The sequence below is a fragment of the Chrysemys picta genome, chromosome 2 (assembly GCF_011386835.1).
Source record: "Chrysemys picta bellii isolate R12L10 chromosome 2, ASM1138683v2, whole genome shotgun sequence".
In the NCBI taxonomy this organism is placed as follows: Eukaryota; Metazoa; Chordata; order Testudines; family Emydidae; genus Chrysemys; species Chrysemys picta.
In genome coordinates this window covers 276,163,698-276,186,819 of record NC_088792.1, presented here as the reverse complement: position 1 = coordinate 276,186,819, position 23,122 = coordinate 276,163,698, and the positions used below count along the sequence as shown (strand labels likewise).

The 23,122-nt window shown below is 42.1% G+C and overlaps 1 protein-coding gene across 2 annotated transcripts in view; it reads left to right on the top strand.

The window, feature by feature from the left end:
• ZFAT (zinc finger and AT-hook domain containing) overlaps positions 1-23,122 on the top strand; it is a 140,015-nt gene that overhangs the window by 67,347 nt on the left and 49,546 nt on the right. For both annotated transcript variants that reach the window (XM_005291035.5, XM_065586219.1), the window contains exons 7-10: positions 721-953; positions 12,272-12,359; positions 15,387-15,536; positions 21,702-21,875. In XM_005291035.5, coding sequence (XP_005291092.2) covers positions 721-953; positions 12,272-12,359; positions 15,387-15,536; positions 21,702-21,875 — 645 coding nt within the window. The remainder of the gene's footprint in view (positions 1-720; positions 954-12,271; positions 12,360-15,386; positions 15,537-21,701; positions 21,876-23,122) is intronic.

Genomic DNA, 23,122 nt, shown 5'->3' with positions numbered 1-23,122 from the left:
GACCAAAGTTGTTGTGTTTTGGTGGAAGTTACAAAAGTGGGGAGTAGCATACACTTATCTCCGATGTTCTGACTGAAAGTTTTGTGCTTGCATAATTCAAAAATGGAGAAAGTCAGAAACTCTGAACTTGTCTTGTTATAGTGTTCATCACTGAGAAGGGAAAGGAATTCAAGTTTGAAGATATTCAGTATTTGAATGTAGAGTTATCCTTTAAAGTCAGCATATTTCTACAGGCACGTTCAAAGATTTTCTAATCACTTTTTTTCCTGGAGTCCTTGTTTTAGAACAGTTTGGAACAAGAGGGTCAAGTGTCAACAAGGCCTCCTGACTCATTTATGGTTGGTTCAGCTAAACCATACTTGCTACGAATTCCTGCATTTTCATGTTTTAATTAGGGGCAAACCTTTAAAAGAACTTCCTCATTAGGAACACGCTTGTTACGATATCCTGCATTAAGGGGTCCCTTGTTAAGATCTCTTTCTTTAGCACATGTCAATTAAGGAGGTGCCACAATTGTTATTTCTAAATATATTTGCATCAGTGAGATGTCTTAAGATAATTTTAACAGCTAACATTTCATTAAACACAAAAGGAAAGGATTCAGATGTTGTGGCTTGAATTGAAATTGAATATGTATTTGAATTCTTTACAATATCAATTTTAAAAATATCTTCTGAAAAAAACATGTTTTCATGTTTGACTGTTTAATTTTATTTTTAGGCAAGTTGTTTTGGTACCAGGTGCATTATGACATGCATGTTCGTACTCACACTCGAGAGCATTTGTATTACTGTTCCCAGTGCAATTACTCCTCCATCACCAAAAACTGCCTTAAGCGTCATGTCATTCAGAAGCACAGTAACATTTTGCTGAAATGTCCCACTGAAGACTGTGACTACTCCACTCCAGATAAATACAAGCTCCAGGCACATCTTAAAGTTCACACAGAGCTGGTAAGTACAAATGAAATAGTATTTTTTTTAATCTAAGTTCTATGTCATCATCAGATTTTTCAAAATCAAGTGACACTATTACATGATGACCTCTGCCTCTGTTCCCAAAACATATCTAATCTGTCTAACCTCTGTTCTTATATGACGCCCATCATTGATATAAAAAGGTGGTTCTTTGAGTGTTGGTCCCTAGCTGTATTCCACTGTGGGTATGCATGTGCTCCGTACGACTGAGATTGGAAGATTTTTACTAGCAGCGTCCATTGGTCCATGCCTGAGCCCTTTTCCTCTTTGTGCTCCAAATCAAAGGTATAAGGGACGGGATGGATTGGTTGCCTCTCCAGTTCCTTTCTACCATCCTTAGTTTATGGCAGAACTTCTTCAATGACTGCAGTGATATCTAGCTCGGCAGGCCTCAGTCTATGGTGGATATGGCCTCCTGCTCGATGGTGACAGCTATAGTCATGTGGAGGGCTTAGTGGCTCCTGTCCTCTGGGTTCCCCAGAAAGGTACAAATTACAGTTGAAGATTAATCCTGTGAGGGAGAAAACCTGTTTTGTGAAAAGACACATAACTCATTAGATTCACTGAAAAACTCAAGGGCAACCCTTGGTCCACTGGGAGTCTCCACTTCAGCACCAAAAAGTAAGTACCACAGGCCTCAGCCATATAGACAGACCAACACCTCAAACATTTTAACCAAAGGGGCTATGAACCACCAAGAAAACAGCCCAGGGTGCAATGTAGCAAACATAACATTTCCCTCCTTCCAGCTCCCACCTCCACATAAGAAACTTCTGTCACGACCTTTGAGGGCTGCCATTCACTCCATCTGTAATCTATCCAGGGCTCCAATACCCAATTTGGTGGTTGCCTAACCTGTTCATCCCAGCCTTGGCACATAACAGAATGAACTTGTACAGAAAAATGATAAAAGTCAAAAACATCCTGTCACCCATGGGCGAACACTTTTCTCAAAGCTATCACACCATAGCTGACCTGTCAGCCCTCATCCTCAAAGGAAACCTGCACAACACCTTCCTGTAGATATGTGACATCTTTTGTGAGACTTCACCTTCATTGCCTGCAGGTTTGGCTTCAGATGGTTTACTTGCTGAGCAGACAGTGTGGACAAACTAGTCTTGCTTCCCCACAGAGCATGAGCTTCTCTGACTTGGTGGAGGAGCAAGTGTGTGTGTGTGCTTCCCTTCATTCCCCACCTCAACGGAGAAGACATTAATCATGGATGCCTGCTTATTAGGGTGGGGCAGCCATATAGACGAGAGTGCAGCCCAAAGGACATAGAGTCCTGGTTGCATATAAACCTCCGAGAACTGTGTGCAAATCCGCGAGTCCTGCAAGTGATTCCCACCTTTCATACGAACGCTACATATTTGAGTGATGTCAGCCAAAATGACAACAGTGTTCTACATCAAAAAATTGGGAGAAAGATCCAGCCCTCTACGTATAGAAGCTATCAATCTTTGGAACTGATATATTCACTGTCAAAACCCTGCGTCCGCAGTGCACTTTCTAGGGATACATAACATGCTGGCAGACAGCCTCAGCGGACACTTCACTGGAATGTGTTACCTAGGGAGGTGGTGGAGTCTCCTTCCTTGGAGGTTTTTAAGGCCCGGCTTGACAAAGCCCTGGCTGGGATGATTTAGTTGGGGATTGGTCCTGCTTTGAGCAGGGGGTTGGACTAGATGACCTCCTGAGGTCCCTTCCAACCCTGATATTCTATGATTCTATGATCCAAGGATCCCGAATGGTAGTTGCATGTAGCTGTAGTACAGAGCATATTTCGCCAGTGGTGGTCTCCATCTTGGGACCTGTTTGCATCTCAAGAGAACTGAAAATGCATGATCAACTGCTCCAATGGAGCTCAAGGTTAGGGCTCTAGAGGAGAGAGATTCCTAGTTCCTTGGTTGAGACAGTTGGTGTATACCTTCCTGATGAGCAAGACAGAGCAGTGGTCATCCTGATTGCTCCTAGATGGTCCAGACAGTTCCTCAACATTCTTCAGATGTCAGCATGCCGTACATTAGTATCCATGCCATACATTCCCGGACCTTTTGACCCAGGACAGTGGCAAGGACAGGCATCCTAATCTGGCTTTCCTCCCCCTGACAGCTGGGTATTTTGTTGAGTGTTGAACCTAGACATGACACATTCAGAAGCTGTTCAGTCTATCCTTAACAATAGTAGGAAGGAATCCACTAGAGAGTAACACACAGCTAAGTGGAAAAGGTTCCATGTTTGGGGTTATCTGGCTATGATGATATCAGATGACTTTGGCACCCCACCGTATCAGAGTATCTTCTTTCCTTAAAGACTTCAGGTCTTTCCCTTCACTCCCTCTGGGTACACTTAGTAGCTATTTCCACCTGTCATTTTCCTATTGACAACCTTCCATCTACATCCATCCTGTGACTTTATGATGTCTGAAATGTCTGGTCCAAACCTTCTTTCCTGTGATGAATCCTGCTCCATCATGGTACCTCAATCTGGTCATCTCCACATTAAAAAGGCTTCTATTTGAACTCCTCGCCTCATACTCTTTGACCCACTTATCTATGAAGCTTGTCTTTCTGGTCTGTATCATCTCAGCTGGGTGGGTAGGTGAGCTGGGGGCCCTTATGGCTGATCCACCATATACAGTCTTCTATAAAGACAAAGTTTCTCCAAATTTACTCCTAAAGTAATCTCAGATTTCCATCTGAATCAAACAATTCACTTACCTGTCTTCTTCCCAAAACCTCACATCACCAGTGAGAATAGGAGACTTCATTCTCTAGATATCTGTCGAGCTTTGGCATTCTACCTACAAAGAACAAAATCTTTTAGGAAATTGCCTAGACTGTTTATATCCTTTGCTGAATGAATGAGAGGGGAAGCAGTCTCTTCCCAGGGACGTTCAAAGTGGATTCCAAGCTTCATTCTGCTGTGTTATGAGTTAACAGACAACCATCCGCCAAGGCCTCTTCGATAGCCTCCCTTCAAGATGTTCTGTTACTGACATCTGTAAAGCAGCAATATGGGGTTCTATCCATACCTTCACATGACATTACACCCTGGTGCAAGCTTCTGTAATTGACACATCTTTCACCACATCAGTCCTGTAGGCATTGATACCATAGAGGCCTGTGCATTCTCCTCTGCAATTAATACTGCTTCTCAGTCACCCACAAAGGAATACAATAAGGACCATCACATGAAGAAGGAGAAGTAACTTATCTTGTACAGTAATGGAGTTCTTCGAGATGTGTGGTTCCTACCCACCCTCCTGTATTCCATGACCCGCCCTCCTTCCCTTCTGCTTCAGAGCCTTACATATGATTCATGATAGAGAAGGAACTGGAGAGGTGGTCTGTCCACACCACCCCTTATATCCTCTGTTCAGAGTGTGAGGAGAGGAAGGGCTCAGGCACAGACCAACAGACACTGCTAGCAAAAATCTTCTGGTCTCAAGCACGTGGAGTCCATATGCTCCTACAATGGAATACAGATGGGGACCACACATCTTGAACTCTAGTTACTGTATAAAGTAAGCAACTTCTCTTTTTCATTCCCTTGTGGTGGCACCTGCTGCATCTAACCAGGCTGCCATTATATACCAGGTAACATCTCAAGGCTTCGAATGTATTTTTTTTACTTGCCTGGTAACTGATTTCTTTTCTGTCATAGCAGAGGTTTGCATGATAGGATGAACTACATTGGTAGACACACATGGAAAGGATTGCACAGCAACATACAGCACTGGCCAGCTTGAGCCAATTAGTAATAATTATTCTCTATTGAGGAGTGAAAGACATTTTTCTTTTTTGTTTTTATTGCTGTAAAATGATAAAAATTTCTTGAGTCAAACTATCAAAATACAACAGGTTTTTCTTCTTCAAATTGTAAGATACAATGATAAAAACATTTTAAATAGGTTGGGAAGGAAATGAGAGAGAGAGAGAAGATGGTGTGTGGAGGGAGAAAATTAATAGGGAGACCGTAGAATTTTGATGGAAAGTTTGAAGTGCTGTGATATGTTAGCAATACTTTGACTTGGTGATGAGGTGAATGAATCCCATTGTGCCAGAGCAGGAGCTTTGTGACATTGGGCTGTTTCTTGCATTATTCATTTCAAGAATAAGTAGTGCTGTCTGTTTCCTTTTTTGGCTTCTCTCCTCTTCATTTTTGGCATTTAGACATATCTTTGTGTTGTTTATGTAAGCTGCGGCTTGTCTAAAACTATTGAGACCCCTGGCTATGAGTACAAGTTTCTTGTAGGCTTCTATATTAACTTACTGTTTATTTTATTAGCATGATTAAAAAAAATGACTATCTGAAAGAGCAGTAGCAAAAACATATTGCTCTGTGGGGAAGAAACAGTGCTATGCTGCGCAAAGCTGAAGACTGAGGGCAATATGCACAATGGAGGGAACTATTTTTCCTGAGGGTTATTCTTAACTTGTTATTGCCTCCTGCCGCAAGCCAGTATCGGTCTCTTTTACTGATTTATTTTGGTCTCTTCTTGCCCTCCCAACCGCACTTCCCTTTGTGCCTTACCCATTCTTCTGCCTCCCTAACCACTTGTCTCTTTCCTTAGTTCCTCTTCTTTATGGCCAACTTGTCATCAGTCTCCCTTGTTTCAGAGGAATCAAATTTCAGGGCTGAGGGTTCATTACCAAAAATGTTCTGCTGTCTGTTCAACCCCCAGTCTTGGGCTTTTAAGGCATTAAGAACCACCAATACCTTGAATTGTACTCAGAAGCATCAGTTGATCTTACAACCGGGATGGGTTTTTAAATTTTTTTGCATAGTGGCCAGGGCATTGAATAGTCAGGTCATATTCATTCATATGAATTAGCAATCTAATCTGTGCAATATAGATCAAATGAGGATAATTTCTCAAAGGTTTATATAGCCCTTTCAGAGAACCCATTTGTTCTAGGGTGATTAATGGAAGGAATAATAGATACTTGTGTTGAAAATTACTGCAGTCTTAATGTGTATACTTCGGAGTCACTCAGAATCAAAGTGTGGAGAAAACTTGATGTCAAATAAATATTCATATTATTTTCATAGTTAATATTTACTTAGTGTATACTTTTCAGGGAGGGGGCCATCAGCCATTTTTTTTTGTGTTTGCACAGTACCATAGTGAGGCCTTAATTCCTAACTGAGTCCTCTAGGTGCTACCCAAATACACATAATGAATAGTAATATCAGTTTCTGCAGGTTTTTCCTCCAAATGAAATAAGTATCCCTAGTACAAAAAAGGAATACAAATTAATTCTTCATTCTGTACCACCTTTGTCTAGTTTGGACCTGAATAATTTCTGTGTACTCATGGCCACAAGGCGATTTATGCCAGGTTCACCCTGATGCATTTCTTGAACTGTGTCAGTTATTAGGAAAACTGCTAGCAAAATCATTCTAGTAGTAAAAACAGCAGGCAACATCCAGCCCCATTGAAGTCAATGGCAAAACTCCCAAAGACTTCAGTCGGGTCAGGATTTCACTCAGTGTATACAAAGGAGAGGTTTGTTACATCACGTAGTTGCTTGCCATTTCAAAGAGCATCTCCACTGGCATGTGCTATATCATATCCTACTATTGTTGGTTTCTCGTGTATCCAGGCTAAGGTTAGGTTCAGCACTTTTGCTTCATTAAATAAATTTCACAGTGGTCTGTCCATATTTTAAGTGCTGCATATCATAAGACTGGGATTTTTTAAATGCCTGTATACTAGTGCACTTACCCATTTAATTAATCTTGAAGCTTGCATGTGCTTCAGGGAAGCAATACACTGATCAATGGACTGTTCTTTGTGTGTAGAATTCGTAATATATCTGGTGATTCATTTGTAGCAAGATTTGAATACATTCATATAATGAAAGGCATATGTGTAAATGGCCTTATGTTGTAATGAAGTATAGCATAGTTAAATTAAGAAATTCCACCCGCTTGTAATAGACTGCCTAATTCACAAGGTTTGAGAGCATTTATGAATCTGATTCTGTTGTCCTTCACAGAGTGAGAAATCTAACTGTTTTTCTTTGTTTAGAAATTATTTTATCTTTTTAAGCTTCTTGCATTTTCTCTAAGTTAGTTAATAGGGACATTAAGTAAGGCTCCGTCTTCACTTAAACTGCTGCAGCTGTGTCCCCGTAGCGCTTCAGTGTAGACACTCACTAAAGCAATGGGAGAGGTTTGCCCATTCCTGTAATGAATCCACCTCCACAAGAGGCGGTAGCTAGGTTGGGAGAAGAATTCTTCTGTCAACCTAGTGCTGTCGACACTGGGGTTAGGTCAGTCAAACTATATGGTTTAACTATAACTAAGCAACGTAGCTGGGTTGACCTACTTTTTTTTATTGTAGACCTGGCCTAAGTCTCAGGAACTGGTTGTGATTTTGAAATTGAAGTAGCTGACTGGATCGTGCTGCCAATCTATAACAAAGGTAGAGCTAGCTCACAGAGCACTTTGCCTTTTTGTGTCCTTCAGAAAATCTTCAAAGGCATTTAAAAGGCAGGTATCCTGATAAGGCAGAGGATAAATGACGTTTATTCTTACAAAAGGGAAAAAAATCAGATGTTGTGAATGTGCTGGGGGCATTATTACAACCTCCATCTGAGTCCTTTTAACACCTTTGTCATCATCCATGACAAGGGCACTCAGAATAGCAAGAGCTGTGATGGGGACCCTCTTTGGGACTCTGCATTTATGACCTGGGTAAGCTCTGAAATGCTTAATTTGTAACAGAGGAATTCTTAAGGGCTGGCTCTGAGAGTGACAGGGTTACTCTGAAGGACTAGTGCTGTAACAAGCTCTCAGAAGGAGAGTGACAGGAATATTCTTAGACTCAGAACTAGATGATGCAACCCTGTGAAACTCTGTGGCGCTGACGTGGACAAACAACTCTGAAAGGTTCAGCTTCAGCTGGATGCACTCCCTAGGATTATGGAGGTTGACAAGGCGTACTTTGAAGGTACTGTGTACTGAGAAGTGCAATCTCTGTGTGAGACTACGAAGAACACAGTTTTTGAAGAGCATATATTATAGAACTTAGTAAAGATCACTTTCTAACTGCCCAAGGAAATAGATTTTGACTACATTTTTTTTTAAAGGCTTTGATGTTAAAATCAGTCATTGTGGAAAAATATTATTGTTGGTACTGTAGCTCTACATGTATTTACTGGTAATTTGAAAATAAGATTCTCTGTCAGTTATATAGGTGTGTATTTATAAATTTCTGTAAAGTATATGTGTCTCTATGTTCTGTACAAACACCTCTGTGTTTATAGGCCCAGAAATATCCATATGAGTCCATATAACTCAACTTAATACAGTATTTACCTACCAAAAGCTACATCAGAAGAATGTCCCCTTTGTGACACAAAGCAAAGCGAGAGTGAAATGTACTGTGGTCGCCATTTTCAAACTTGGGGCCTAAATGTAGATATCTAAATTTAATGGGAGCTGCAGGTGCCCAACACCTCTTATAAATCAGAGTACTTATTTAAGTGCCTAACTTTAGGCAACCAGTTTTGATAATTTTGGGTGCATATGTTCCTCAGAGCTGGAAAAATAGATATGAGTACAACCATTTGTGCACTGATATTGGTGGGTATGTTTTTCCAGTTAACTTTAACATCCTTACTATTTCTTTCTGTCCTGAATATAACATTTCTTTGAAAGTAATTCCTGATGAGTTTTTCAATTTATTTAGACTTCTAAAATAAGAGGTGCCTATCTAAATGCTCCAGACGCCTCTGAAAATACTTAACAGTACAATGAACCGGAAAAAAAGCTCAACATCCCTATGCTATTAATTAATACATATTTTATATTTTGTTTAAACATTATGTATAATAGGATATGTGGTGAGATTCAGGAATAAATTGAGATCCACCAACTCATTTCACATAGGCCACTGTGAACAGCCACTAGATCAGAATAATCTTAGCATTGCATATGTTTTTAAAACTCTAAATACAAACACTGAAAAGCAAGGGTTCTCAAACTTTTTTTCCTGGAACACCCTTTGAAAATATTTCAGGCTGTTACAATGCCCCTCAAAAAGTGAGACCTCCCCTCTTCCCCCCATACCACACCATCCTTACTTCTGCACCACTGCTGCTGGTGGTGGCACTGCTTTCAGAGCTGGGCACCCGGCCAGAAGCCACCGCTCTCGTGACCCTCCCCTACAATAGACCTCCTTTTAGATTGGGACCCCCAGTTTGAAAAACACTGCTGAAAAGGAATCCAGCATTTGGAAAGATAACTTTTAATGCAAATATTAGTGTGTCATTGTAACATTCTAATGTCTATCATTTTAGATAGTGTGAAGTCTGGTGCTGCAAAGTCAGTTGTGGCAGATTGGGGTCTAATGGGGCTATGCTTCTTGCTCTCATCTCCACCCCTCAAATTAATAGTTCTTTGAGGTGCTGCTGCATATTCTCCATTTGTGAGATCAAGTCACCTGCACTGCAAGCTTCCAACATCTTCTAGTGAACATTGTCCACTGGGACCATTTACTCCTCCCTCCTTTTCCCCTTATGGAAACTTTTGATGATATAAAAGCGTGAGTGTTCCCAGACACCTTTTAGTTTCACCCCTTGGTGAATCCATGCTGACTGTTCCTGATCACTTTCCTCTCCTCTAAGTGTTTCATAATTGATTCCTTGAGGACCTGCTCCATGATTTTTCCAGGGACTGAGGTGAGGCTGACTGGCCTGTAGTTCCCCGGATCCTCCTTCCTCCCTTTTTTTAAAGATGGGCACTACATTAGCCTTTTTCCAGTCATCTGGGACCTCCCCCGATCGCCATGAGTTTTCAAAAATAATGGCTCTGCAATCTCATCCGCCAACTCCTTTAGCACCCTCGGATGCAGCGCATCCGGCCCCATGGACTTGTGCACATCCAGTTTTTCTAAATAGTCCCGAACCACTTCTTTCTCCACAGAGGGCTGGTCACCTTCGCCCCATACTGTGCTGCCCAGTGCAGCAATCTGGGAGCTGACCTTGTTTGTGAAGACAGAGGCAAAAAAAATCATTGAGTACGCTAGCTTTTTCCACATCCTCTGTTGCTAGGTTGCCTCCCTCATTGAGTAAGGGGCCCACACTTTCCTTGACTTTCTTCTTGTTGCTAACATACCTGAAGAAACCCTTCTTGTTACTCTTAACATCTCTTGCTAGCTGCAACTCCAAGTGTGATTTGGCCTTCCTGATTTCACTCTTGCATGCCTGAGCAATATTTTTATACTCCTCCCTGATCATTTGTCCAATCTTCCACTTCTTGTAAGCTTCTTTTTTGCGTTTAAGATCAGCAAGGATTTCACTGTTTAGCCAAGCTGGTCGCCTGCCATATTTACTATTCTTTCTACACATCGGGATGGTTTGTTCCTGCAACCGCAATAAGGATTCTTTAAAATACAGCCAGCTCTCCTGGACCCCTTTGCCCTTCATGTTATTCTCCCAGGGGATCCTGCCCATCTGTTCCCTGAGGGAGTCAAAGTCTGCTTTTCTGAAGTCCAGGGTCTGTATTCTGCTGCTCTCCTTTCTTCCTTGTGTCAGGATCCTGAACTCGACCATCTCATGGTCACTGCCTCCCAGGTTCCCATCCACTTTTGCTTCCCCTACTAATTCTTCCCTGTTTGTGAGCAGCAGGTCAAGAAAAGCTCTGCCCTTAGTTGGTTCCTCCAGCACTTGCACCAGGAAATTGTCCCCTACACTTTCTAAAAACTTCCTGGATTGTCTGTGCACTGCTGTATTGCTCTCCCAGCAGATATCAGGGTGATTAAAGTCTCCCATGAGAGGTTCAGTCAGCTAAGTCTGCCATTTAGGATATTCTAATAGAAAGGAGGAAACAATCCACCAGATTCCTCTCTAGGATGAAATAGGAAAGATTCTCCATCTTGGATACCTAGCAGGCCTGTATCCTTCAGAGGCTGTTATCCGCAGTATCCTGGACTAGTTCCTCCATTTGAAGCAAACAGGAAGACTATCTGTTCAATTAAGTGTTGTTCTGTGTGCAATATTGGTATGTTATCTTTCCAGGCTTACACACTATTTGCAATCCCCACAATCAAAGGCCTAATCCATGCGTACCCACCAGTTCGAGAGTCACCTCCATCATGACTGGCATCTCTCTTGGAACCCACAAAGGACTGCTCAATTTATTATTTTTATTCTCTTTCGAAACTGCTTTCCTGGTGACCATCATCTCAGCAAGAAGGGTTAGCGAGATTCCAGCTCTACTTGCGGATCCACTTTATAGAGTGTTCCATGGGGATAAAGTGCAGCTAAGATCTCTTCCAAAATTCCTCTCCACCTCACAAATGAAAAATGTTATGCAACTATTGACAACTAAGGGCTGTCCAACAATTTGTTTATAATGGTGATGTTTGTATTAGTGAAGATAAACTCATGATATAGACCCTGATTTATTAAAGCACTTAAGCATTTGTTTATGTCCCCTGGAACTTGGGTAAGAACAATCTCTTATTGTGTGTTTATGCAGTACCTAGCACAAAAGGGTCCCAGTCTTAGTTGGGGCGTCTAGTGCTACAGTAATAAAAAATAATAATGTTACATATGCAAAAGAAAACAAAGATCTTGCTAGCACACTCCCTAATTCCATTTGACCTATAGTATCAAAATGTTTTTATAAGTAACACTTATGAAACTCTGACAAAAATTTTTAACTTGAAACAGTTGAATAATAATAATATATTTGTATTTAGTGCTGAATATTTATCTGGCATTTCGAAACCATAGACCCTTGTTTTCTAATGAAATCTGCCATAATCACCTTATGTTCTAGCAAAGTCCCATTGAACTGTGGTAGAAAGGTATGTCCTGGCTGAGGCCTGCAGAATTAAGGCCACAATGAGATCTGTTCCTTTGGCTTTGGAAGGATGGATTGATCAAATGATGAAAAAATTGAATACTCCTGCTCACATCAAACCCTTCATCTTTCCTTCTGATCTGTGACTTGTACAATAATATTTCACTTCCCAATTCTGTAAAGAGTTAGGTAGATCATAATGCTTTAATTTATTTAACATTTTCCCCATGTGCTACAAATCAAAGCACTAAATCATCCCAGGATTAATGACATGGGGTTTTTAGAATAATTTTATATTACACCTTCATTATATTTCATTATAATAATGGCATTAGCTTTTCATAATGCTCAGTGTGATTCACATATGAGCATTTTGGTTGTAACTTTGTTGGGAGCCATATATGATTCAGTGTGTAATGAGTGTAGTAATCAGCCCAGTGAACGTCTAATGTAATCTCTTCCTTTCCTTTAAGGACAAAAAGAGTTATTCCTGTCCGGTGTGTGAGAAGTCATTTTCTGAAGATCGACTTATAAAATCACATATCAAGACAAATCACCCTGGTAAGACAAACCACAATAACATTTCTACAGCTAGTGCAACAAAGGAAGACTGTCCTGGAGTCAGCAATATAACGCTATTGCTCTGTGTAAAAAAAATTACATTCTTATTCTAAACTAGTTATATTAAAACTTCAGTAGAGTTTACAGATCTTTAGGGATTAGATTGTAAACATACAATACGCTAATTTGTGGCGTGGGAACAGAGTAAAAGGGTGTGTTGTGTGATATTTGTGGGCTTTACACTGCAACATGCTGAGCCCTCTGTCCCTGATTCAGCATAGCACTTAAGCATCTGAATTGTCCCATCAAAGTAAATTAAACTATTTGTGTGCTTAAAAGCTACTGCTGGATTGGGTTCTGAGTCCTCATCACCTTGCAGGATCCAGCCCTTCTTGTCTGTTAAATAAAAAGCTAGCTTTTCATGGTGATACTCTTTTTGACAATTCTACATGCTAGTGTCTATTCTATTTATACATCAAAGGATATTTATTATTCAATAATATCTACTGTTCAAGCCAAAAAGGGCCCTGATCATAAAAAGGGTGAATCACAGTGGCCCTGGCTAAATAGGTACATTTAAAATAAAAAAAATCTTAGCTGACACATTTTAATTTACACATTTTTAAACACTGCTTGGCACCTAGCATAGACATTGTTTAACACTTTTTAATAACGTGTTAGCTGGTCATGGCCAAGCCTCTAGTGGGGGGCGGGGGGAAGGGGCAGGGGAACCAGCTAGTTTAAGCATAACTGTCTGAAATACATCACAGCAGGTCAGGCCATAGTCCAGTGTATCCTACTGATAGTAGTCAGTACGGGATGCTTACTTTCAACAGTAACCATTGCAAGATTTTCCCTACCTCTGAGTCATATCAGCACCACATGCTCTATATTACTGTTGTTAATTTGTATTATGGATGGTGCCCAGAAGCCGCCAATCAGAATTGGGGACCAAATGTGCTAACGGGTGCAAACATGTAGTGAGATATGGAGTGGGTAACATTTTTAAAAGCAGCCAAGTCCCATTGAATGTCAGTTTGACCCATCATTCCTACCCTGACGAGGTCACAGTGAAAAGAGAGACAAAGAAGCATGAAGGGTGAGGGAAATGGGTATATCAAATACACCTCTACCCCGATGTAATGCGACCCGATATAACACAAATTCGGATATAACGTGGTAAAGCAGCGCTCCGGGGGTGCGGGGCTGTGCGCTCCAGCGGATCAAAGCAAGTTCAATATAACGTGGTTTCACCTATAACGCGGTAAGATTTTTTGGCTCCCGAGGACAGCGTTATATCTGGGTAGAGGTGTATATAAACAAATTATTGTACACAAATATACATTTGCTTTTTTAAGAGAAGTAGAATACTATATACATTCATACAAGCTATCCCAATTGCTTGAAAACGTAGTCATTGTTTATTTTCTGAATTGTTTTGCTTGTGTCTGTACTGGAGGGTGAGCTGGTTGGGTCAGGAAACATTCTGTAAACTGCTAGCCCAGTGCTGCATACTTAACTAATAAAAATAAGGAAGGTTAAAAATCTGCTCAATTTTAGTATTTAAGGCCTATAATTTTTTTCCTTAGATGAAGAGTGGATTCTATCAGAACTTTGCAAAAAGCACAGCATGTTTAATAGAGACACTTCAGTGATATATTAAAGAAACGTTATTAAGATACACAGAACCTTTGCAAGCTAATATACAACAAAAGACTATTTGTAATTAGATTTTAAAAGAAAAATATTTGCATAACACCCTCCCATGTATCCTCCCTTTGTGGTCATCAGGAATTATTATTATTTTTTGATCGCAAGCATATTTCCATTCAAAACAAAATTGACATTAAGGGGTGTTAAAGGTCCTGATAGCATAAAGTGACAAGTGCTGGAACTGAGTGAATGCAATTGTTTTTTAAAATGCAGAGGCAAGAGAATAAAGATGAAAGGCAAAACAAGATAATGTTCAAAGGATTTGAGTTTTAGAAGAACTTATCAAAAATTAATTTAAACCAAAACCATTTCTTATTTATCATAAAGTAATATTTCTGACAGCTTCTCCCTCCCCTCTGACTCTGATGTCAGCTAACCTGCTCTCAGTCTTTTTTTCTTGTTCAGCAAGCAGAAAACCTGATATTTTTACTTCCCCAGCCAGCACTTCTGCTTGTTCCAAGTTTCTGGACAATAGATGTAAAATCCGGGCCCAATTGACGTCACTGGGGCTAGAATTCCACTTTAGTTTATTTAGGATTCCATCTGTTCTCAATGCTTAAAGTTTCTGGTCACAATAAGAGTCATATACACATAACATTTAACTATTATAATTTAGTACCATATAGTAGGAAAGTATTGAAAGTCCATCATTGATGATTGGAACTTTTAAAGAACATTAAGTAATGTCTCTTAGCATGTGTGGTTAGGATTTTTAATTTTTTAAATAATAAAGCCTAACTATTTAAAGCTATTATGACATCTCTAGAGTATTAGGCTATTCATTTTTTCCTTTTAAATGAAAGACTAGATTTTCAGAGAGGTTGAATGACCACAACTCAAACTGAAGTTTAGAGAGATGCTCAGCGCTTCTGGAAATCTCAAGTGAAACCTTTAACAAATGTTGTAAACCTGTTCGAAGACATTGAAACTTTATAAATATTAGCGTCTAAATGTTGCCTTATTACCTATTGGTGTACTGAGAATATTCATAGCTGGAAAATGACTTCTGACCCCGTGGTGCATGCAGGCTCTAATTTGTCACTGAAGCAGTAAGTCGCTGCGCGGGGATACACAGTGAATAAGTCAGTGTTTAATGCAGGAAAAATACATAAATTAATAAGGCTGTTTTCTTTGAGCTGGCCTTGTCTGTGTGGAAAGTGTTTTTTTTTTTTTTTTTTTTAAGGAAAGCTACTTAAATAGACACAAGTTAGGAACAATCTAGATCTGCAATATTTTATTTTATGTAGTATATCTTGGAGCAAATTCTGTGCATGCCTGTCTGGAATGCCTTGTTTTCGTGCATATTTTTTCCAGAGGTCTCAATGAGCACCATCTCAGAGATTCTCGGCAGGAGGGTTCAGTTGAAAGGATTAATTGGAAAACGAGCTGTGAAATGTCCCTATTGTGATTTCTATTTTATGAAGAATGGATCAGACCTTCAGCGTCATATTTGGGCTCATGAAGGTAATGATGTTCAATTTTAAACTTTAATCTACATCATTTATTTTATATTCCTTGCTTATGGTCCCTTAATTAATATAGTAAATAATAAATTGAAAGCGAATGACATTTCAATCCTATTCATGTTTGTTTAGTACTCTGTACACAAGCCAGTCCTGTAGGAGAGTTTGAAGTTTCCTGCTGTCTCTTAATAAAGTTTTTCTATTTGAAGTCAAAGTAAAAGTTCAGTAAACCTGTTTGTTGGGTTCCAGTTCCTACCAGACTACATGTCTTGTGATTCCCTGTGTCAATCACACGGGGTTGTCAGGGAGGGGTAGTACCTCTGATGGGGGAGCAGTTGTACTCCTAGGAGTAGCTCATCCATTTTGGTCCCCACTTGACACCCAGCTCTCACCTGTGGCTCCAAGTAGCTGTCAGCATGTGACAGCGGCCACATCCCGGAGACCGTCTCGACTGGCAGGCTAAACCAGGTGAGGGTAGCCGATGAGTAGGAGACTCTCGAAGAGTTAGAGCCTGTCTACCCATTGCATGCGAAGGCTGGATCCGGCTGACTGAGGCAGCCTGGTTCAATGGTCAGGAAGGTGGTGACGGCAAGCGTTATGCAACGCTTAAGAGCACGACAAGACACGTAAGCGTCCTGGTCATCCACTGTGCCCTGCCCTATCTCCAGCCATCTCGACTTCTGGATACAGATAGGAACTGGGAAGAGAGAGTGAGGCTGACGTCGCGCAACTCTCCCTCACTTTAATCCAATTCACGCGCAAGTCTCGACATCATATCATATCATATTACATTATATCAAGTCCTGTGGCGATGGGCGAGCGACGAAGCAGCAGGTGTGGATACACTGGGAGCTGTAGCCGCAGACCTGCACATAGGCGGCTCAGGCATAATGGTCGTTCCTCACTGATCGAAGCAGCAGTGGAGCTCAGCATCTTCTTGAGCGACTGAGCAGCCCTATTCAGCATTGCACTGCTCGCCTCCGTAGAATGAGGAGGGGGCTAGAAAAGGTGCCCTAAACATTGCCTGCTTCACCTTACCCTGGCCAGCATACCGCGGCTGGCAGGGATCCCACAAAAGCGGTCGAACAAAAACAAAACTTAGAGTGACACCGATCACTATTGGCACATGGAATGTGCGCACGTTACTGGACAACATCACGGCAGACAGACCGGAGAGAAGAACAGCACTTGTCGCTAGAGAACTCACACGCTACAACATTGACATTGCAGCCCTTAGCAAAACTTTACTAATGAAGGACAGCTGTCCGAGTCAGGCGGTGGCTATACATTCTTCTGGAGTGGCCGCAGCAGTGATGAGTGTCGTGAATCTGGAGTTGGCTTCGCCATCAAGAATCATCTTGTTCGGAAACTTGCTAGTTCCCCCAAGGGTATGAATGACTGGCTCATGACAATGCAGCTTCCGCTTCAAAAAGGAAAACAAGCTACTTTGATCAGCGCATATGCTCCTACAATGACCAACCCAGAGGATGTGAAGGATAAATTCTATGAAGATCTAGATACTCTGCTATCGTCAGTGCACCGCACAGACAAGCTGATTCTGCTTAGCGATTTTAAAGCAAGAGTCGGATGTGATGCTGCAGCCTGGGAAGGAGTCATCGGGGAAAAATGGAGTGGGAAAGTGTAACAACAATGGCCTGTTACTGCTGAAAACTTGTGCAGCACATGACCTTCTGATCAGCAATACTGTCTTCCGCCTTCCTACCCATAACAGGACTTCGTGGATGCATCCCCGTTCCAAGCACTGGCATTTGATCGATTATGTCATCATCAGGAGAAGGGACAGACCAGATGTCAGGGTTACAAAAGCTATGTGTGGCGCTGACTGTTGGACGGATCATAGGTTCATAGTATCCAAAATGAAGCTCCGTATCATGCCAAAGAGATGACCACAAGGCTGTAAGGCTCTCAAAAGGATCAACGTGTTGAAGCTGAAGAACAGCCACATCACTGAAAATCTAGCGGAAGACCTAGAGAATGAGCTTGCTGATCTTCGTATTGAGGATGGCGCTGAGAAAGACTGGGAGTGATTCAGCAACACTGTCCATACAGCTGCATCAAAGGTATTGGGGCCCTCCACATGCAGGTGGCAAGACTGGTTTGACAAAAATGATGCAGAAATCCAGGCCTTACTTGCTGAGAAGCACCGCCTGCATCGTGCATATCAAAACGATCCATCCTCAGCGGCAAAGAAGACCACCTTTATCAATGCTCGCAGAACAGTACGGAACCGACTGCGCAAAATGGGGGACTTGTGGCTGAGCGCCAAAGCAGATGAAATACAGACATATGTGGACAGGAACGACTATAAGCAGTTTTATGAAGCCCTCAACACACTCTATGGTCCACAGTCTTCTGGGAGCTTTCCCCTCCTGAACTCTGATGGTACTGTGCTCCTTACAGAGAAGACACAGATTCTCCAGAGATGGGCTGAACACTTTGAAGCAATTCTCAATCGCCCCTCAGTCATCAATGATGAGGCCATTGACAAGATGTCCCAGGTTGCAGTCAATGACTCCATGGATGCTTCACCAGAAGAGGACGAAGTGAAGAAAGCTATCAATCAGCTGTCAAGTGGCAAAGCCCCAGGGTCAGATGCCCCTAAACCACAGGATTTGGGGACTTCAACAGCAGAGTCAAGGGAAAGGGGTTGGGACGGCTTTGTGGCCTGCATCATGCGGGAGGTCAGACTAGATGATCATAATGGTCCCTTCTGACCTTAAAGTCTATGAGTCTATGAGATGCCATACCAGCAGAGGTGTACAAAGTCAGTGGACCCGTGCTGTTACGGAAACTCACTGAGCTGTTTCAGTCCTTCTGGAAGCAGGGAACCATTCCACAAGAATTTAGAGACGCGTCCATCTTGCACCTCTATAAGAGGAAGGGCAATCGCCAGGTATGCAATAATCACCGTGGAATCTCGCCGCTTTCTACAGCGGGGAAAGTTCTTGCACGGGTTCTGTTGAACCGATTGATCACTCACCTGGAGAAGGGATTACTGCCAGAATCACAGTGTGGCTTCCGCAAGGGACGTGGGACTATTGACATGATCTTCGCTGTGCATCAGCTACAGGAGAAATGTCAAGAGCAGAATCGTGAACTCTACACAACTTGTGTGGACCTCATGAAAGCATTTGACTCTGTCAGTCGCCAGGGCCTGTGGAGGATCATGTCGAAATTTGGCTGTCCAGACAGATTTATACGAATGGTACGTCAATTTCATCACGGTATCATGGCTCGTGTCCTGGATGATGGTGAAACATCTGAGGCCTTCCCAGTCACAAACGGCGTCAAGCAAGGGTGTGTTCTAGCACCCACTTTGTTCAGCATGATATTCTCTGCCACTTTGACTGATACCTTTCAACACTGCACTGAAGGAGTAGGCCTGAAGTTTAGAACTGATGGGAAACTATTCAATCTGAGGCGACTGCGTGCCATCACCAAGGTGAAGGAAACTGTACTTCAAGACTTTCTCTTTGCTGATGATTGTGCTCTGAATGCTAGTACAGAGCCAGAAATGCAAGCCAGTATGGACAAGTTTTTAACTGCATGCAACAACTTCGGTCTCACCATTAACATCAAGAAGACTGAGGTCATGCACCAGCCAGCTCCCCACACTCCGTACTCAGAACCGTCCATCACTGTAAATGGACAGAGACTTCAGACAGTGGACCACTTCACGTACCTGGGCAGTACCCTTTCCCGAGCAGTGTCAATCGATGATGAAGTAAACTGCAGAATTGCTAAAGCCAGCTCTGCATTTGGCCGATTGCGCTCCAACGTTTGGGAACGTCGAGGGATCAGCCTACCAACGAAGCTAAAGGTCTACCGAGCAGTGGTGCTTCCAACTCTGCTGTACGCCTGCGAGACGTGGTCTGTCTATCGGAGTCATGCACGAAGGCTCAATCACTTCCACATTTCCTGCCTGCGAAAGCTTCTAAAAATCAGATGGCAGGACAAAGTGCCCGATACTGATGTCCTTATTAGAGCCAGTCTGCCATCAGTTCACACATTGCTGATGAGGGCCCAGACCAGGTGGGCCGGACATGTCGTGAGAATGTCAGACGAACGCATTCCTAAACAGCTCTTCTACGGAGAACTCACTCAGGGAAAGTGCTCCCATGGAGGACAAAAGAAGCAGTTCAAGGACACGCTGAAGACCTCTTTTTGAAGTCTTTCGAGATCAACACCGCCACATGGGAAATCTTCGCACTGAACCGTCCAGCATGGCACAGCCTCATTCACACAGGCAGTAATACCTCTGAGGCGAGGCATATTGCTGAGGCTGAAAAAAAAGCGTGAGCTGCGCAAGTCCAGAGCTGCTCGTACATCATCGACAGTGCCATTACATGTCTGCCCGACGTGTGACAGGACATTCCACGCCCGAATCGGACTGATCAGTCATCTTCGGACGCACAGAGCCCGGTCATCAAAAGAATGAGTTGTTGAGGTCTTCATCGATAACGATGGACGAACATCATCAAAGACAAGTCATAAGTAATGCAGAACTTGCTTCTGATCCCTCTTTGTTTATGACTGAATGAATTGCTGTAAATTCAGAAAGTGTTGCCTGCTCAAATAAATCTGAATAAGGAAGGGTGAACTAAATTCATATTATAGTCAAAATAAAGCCAGTGATTTGCAGTAATTGTTCAAGAATAAATTCACTCCATTCACGTGTCCAGAAAAACATGAAATGAAATGTATTAATAAAACAATTGAAATCCATTTGCATTTGTGAATGTTAATCGCTTACATAAGTCAATGAATAAGATGGAGAGTATATTAGATGAATACAGTGAATATAGAAAACATAGAAAATCATGAAAAAATGCTGCTGGTGTGTCCAGGCTTGTGCGGACAACATTTAGCAGTGTAGAAATTTCCAAGTTACAAATCATCTGCGGATGGAGCTGGGTCTGGAGAAAGCTGGTTCATCCTCAGGCTGATAGGTTCATTCACTAAGTGGAGGATGGCAGCCATTCTATGCTTTTAGTGTCTTCAGTCCATTAATAAATCATGTGTGAGCATCTGATTATGACCTAGAAGCGGAGTGTTTTTTCTATACTATTTTATTTACTTCCTGTATAAAGGGTATAATGGGCTGAATACTGACTGACCAGCTGATATATTGGTACCCAAATACTAGACTCATAACAGTATTTCAGGCATTTATACTAGCACTGTAGGACCCCATCTCTGCCTTAATGATGAGCTGATATGCCTGGTCCTTGTGAACTACAGTTTCTGCCTCTCATCAGCCTAGTGTGCTTTAACCCAGTGGTTCTCAAAGCCAGTCCGCCGCTTGTTCAGGGAAAGCCCCTGGCGGGCTGGGCCAGTTTGTTTACCTGCGGCATCTGCCGGTTCGGCTAATCGTGGATCCCACTGGCCACGGTTCGCCGCTCCAAGCCAGTGGGGGCCACAGGAAGCGGCGCGGGCCGAGGGATGTGCTGGCCGCCCTTCCCGCAGCCCCCATTGGCCTGGAGTGGTGAACCACGGCCAGTGGGAGCTGCGATCGGCCGAACCTGTGGAAGTGGCAGGTAAACAAACCGGCCCGGCCCGCCAGGGGCTTTCCCGGAACAAGTGGCGGACCGGCTTTGAGAACCACTGCTTTAACCCACAAAGGCTCTGTCTGCCAGAAGGATGGAAACCATCCACCCTGATTTGTGGAAGAAGAGGGGTATGGGAGAAATCCATCTTGAAATAACAAAGTGAGCAGGAAATAAGGCTCCAGGCCAAAATGTTCAAACTCTCATGCCTATATTAGGCACCTGAATCCACACACACACACACACACACACACACACACACACACACACACACACACACACACACACACCCTAAATAAGTGGTCTAAATTTCTGAGGTGCTGAGCAACCAGTACTTGTTGTTAAGTCAATAGGTGGTGTATGGACTCAGGATCTCTGAAAATCAGGCCACTTATCAAGCTTACTGAATCTAAGTATAAATTTAGATTCCTAAATGTAGGCATCCAAATTTGAAAATGTTAGCCTAGGTTGTTTATACAGTCGGAACAATTTTTCTCTCCAGTAATCGCCCACTCCCTTTCCCCCACTAGCTCCAGCCAAAATATGCAGTTTAGAAATTTTATAACATAAGTGATGTATTTTTTTAACTCTGTTGGTAGGTGTCAAACCATTCAAATGTTCTCTTTGCGAATATGCTACTCGCAGCAAGAGTAATCTGAAAGCTCATATGAATCGCCACAGCACTGAGAAAACGCACCTGTGTGATATGTGTGGAAAAAAGTTCAAATCAAAAGGCACTTTGAAGAGTCATAAACTCCTCCATACTGCTGATGGTGAGTGGATGTTTGACAGATTGAAGTTTATGCATTTGGGTGCTAGATATTATCTAAATTTTAGCACATTAGTGGCAATGCAATTTTCCTATGATCAGTGAGCCTGCATATATCCGATTTTCTTTACTCACAAGAAAAATTTTGAGATATGGAGTGTCACAGTTTAGGGCAACTACACCTGTATTTTCCCTCCGTAATCCCTTAAGGGCACCCACTCTAGGCTCCCAGGTCCTCAGCCGTAACCTGTCTTGAGCCCAGATCTGCCTCTCTGTCCTTCCTGACTGGGGCTTTTCCAGACTGCAGAGTTCCCAGCCTACATGGCAATATTCTCTAACAGGCCAGTATCTGTGCTTTGCTTTCCCTCCCAAGGCTACGAACGATGTAATTTCCAGCAGTTATAAGTTACCACACAACTCTTTCTAAATTAGTACATATATTCTTCAGGTGAAAAGCATTACAGAGAAGACATATTAAAAACAATAAAAGAATGTATTGCTTGCTAAAAAACTTTCCAGGGTCACCTCCCTCTACCCTCAAGCTCTGGTACATCAGTCCTTCAAAACCACAACTGGGTTTCCCTGTGGTTATAAGTTCATAACTGTCTCCGATTCAGAACCAGACCCACCATGAATAGTTCAGTCTTTTCTTTATACAGCTTGGGTTTTTGATCTTGGCCTCATGTAACAGGTGATGAGACAAAGGCCCACTCCTGAGGGCATAGCTTCAAAAAGCTGTTTTTTTTACCTAACCAGACATGGGGAATTTGCATTCACCTCCCCCTAGATATTCTCCAGAAAAAATACTTAACACTTTTTGTTCCAAGAGTCCATTCTTCTCTGGCACATTGTTCAATATAGTCCTCTGAATTCCCAGGTCTCCCATGTGTTGCATCTCTCCTATTGAGAGGTTACGTAAAATCCCAGCCCACACTAATATATAAACCATTAACTTAATACAATAGATCCTAAAGATACTTAAACTTAATTCAATAAGATCTCACAAGGATATGGCAGGAAATTGCCATATCTGTTGCATGGAGCCATTGAAGATGTCTCATGATTAATTTTTATAAATGGAGAGACAGCTGACTACCAAAGATTCGATCTTCTAAAATGCTAGTTTGGCTTCTTATCCTTTAGATATAGAATTCCATATGCACAGCTCCTGTTGATATCAGTGGGAGTTTGGCAAATGGAAGAATTGCAGGAGCAGGACCTTAATCTTTTCGGCAAAAAAAAAAAAAAAAA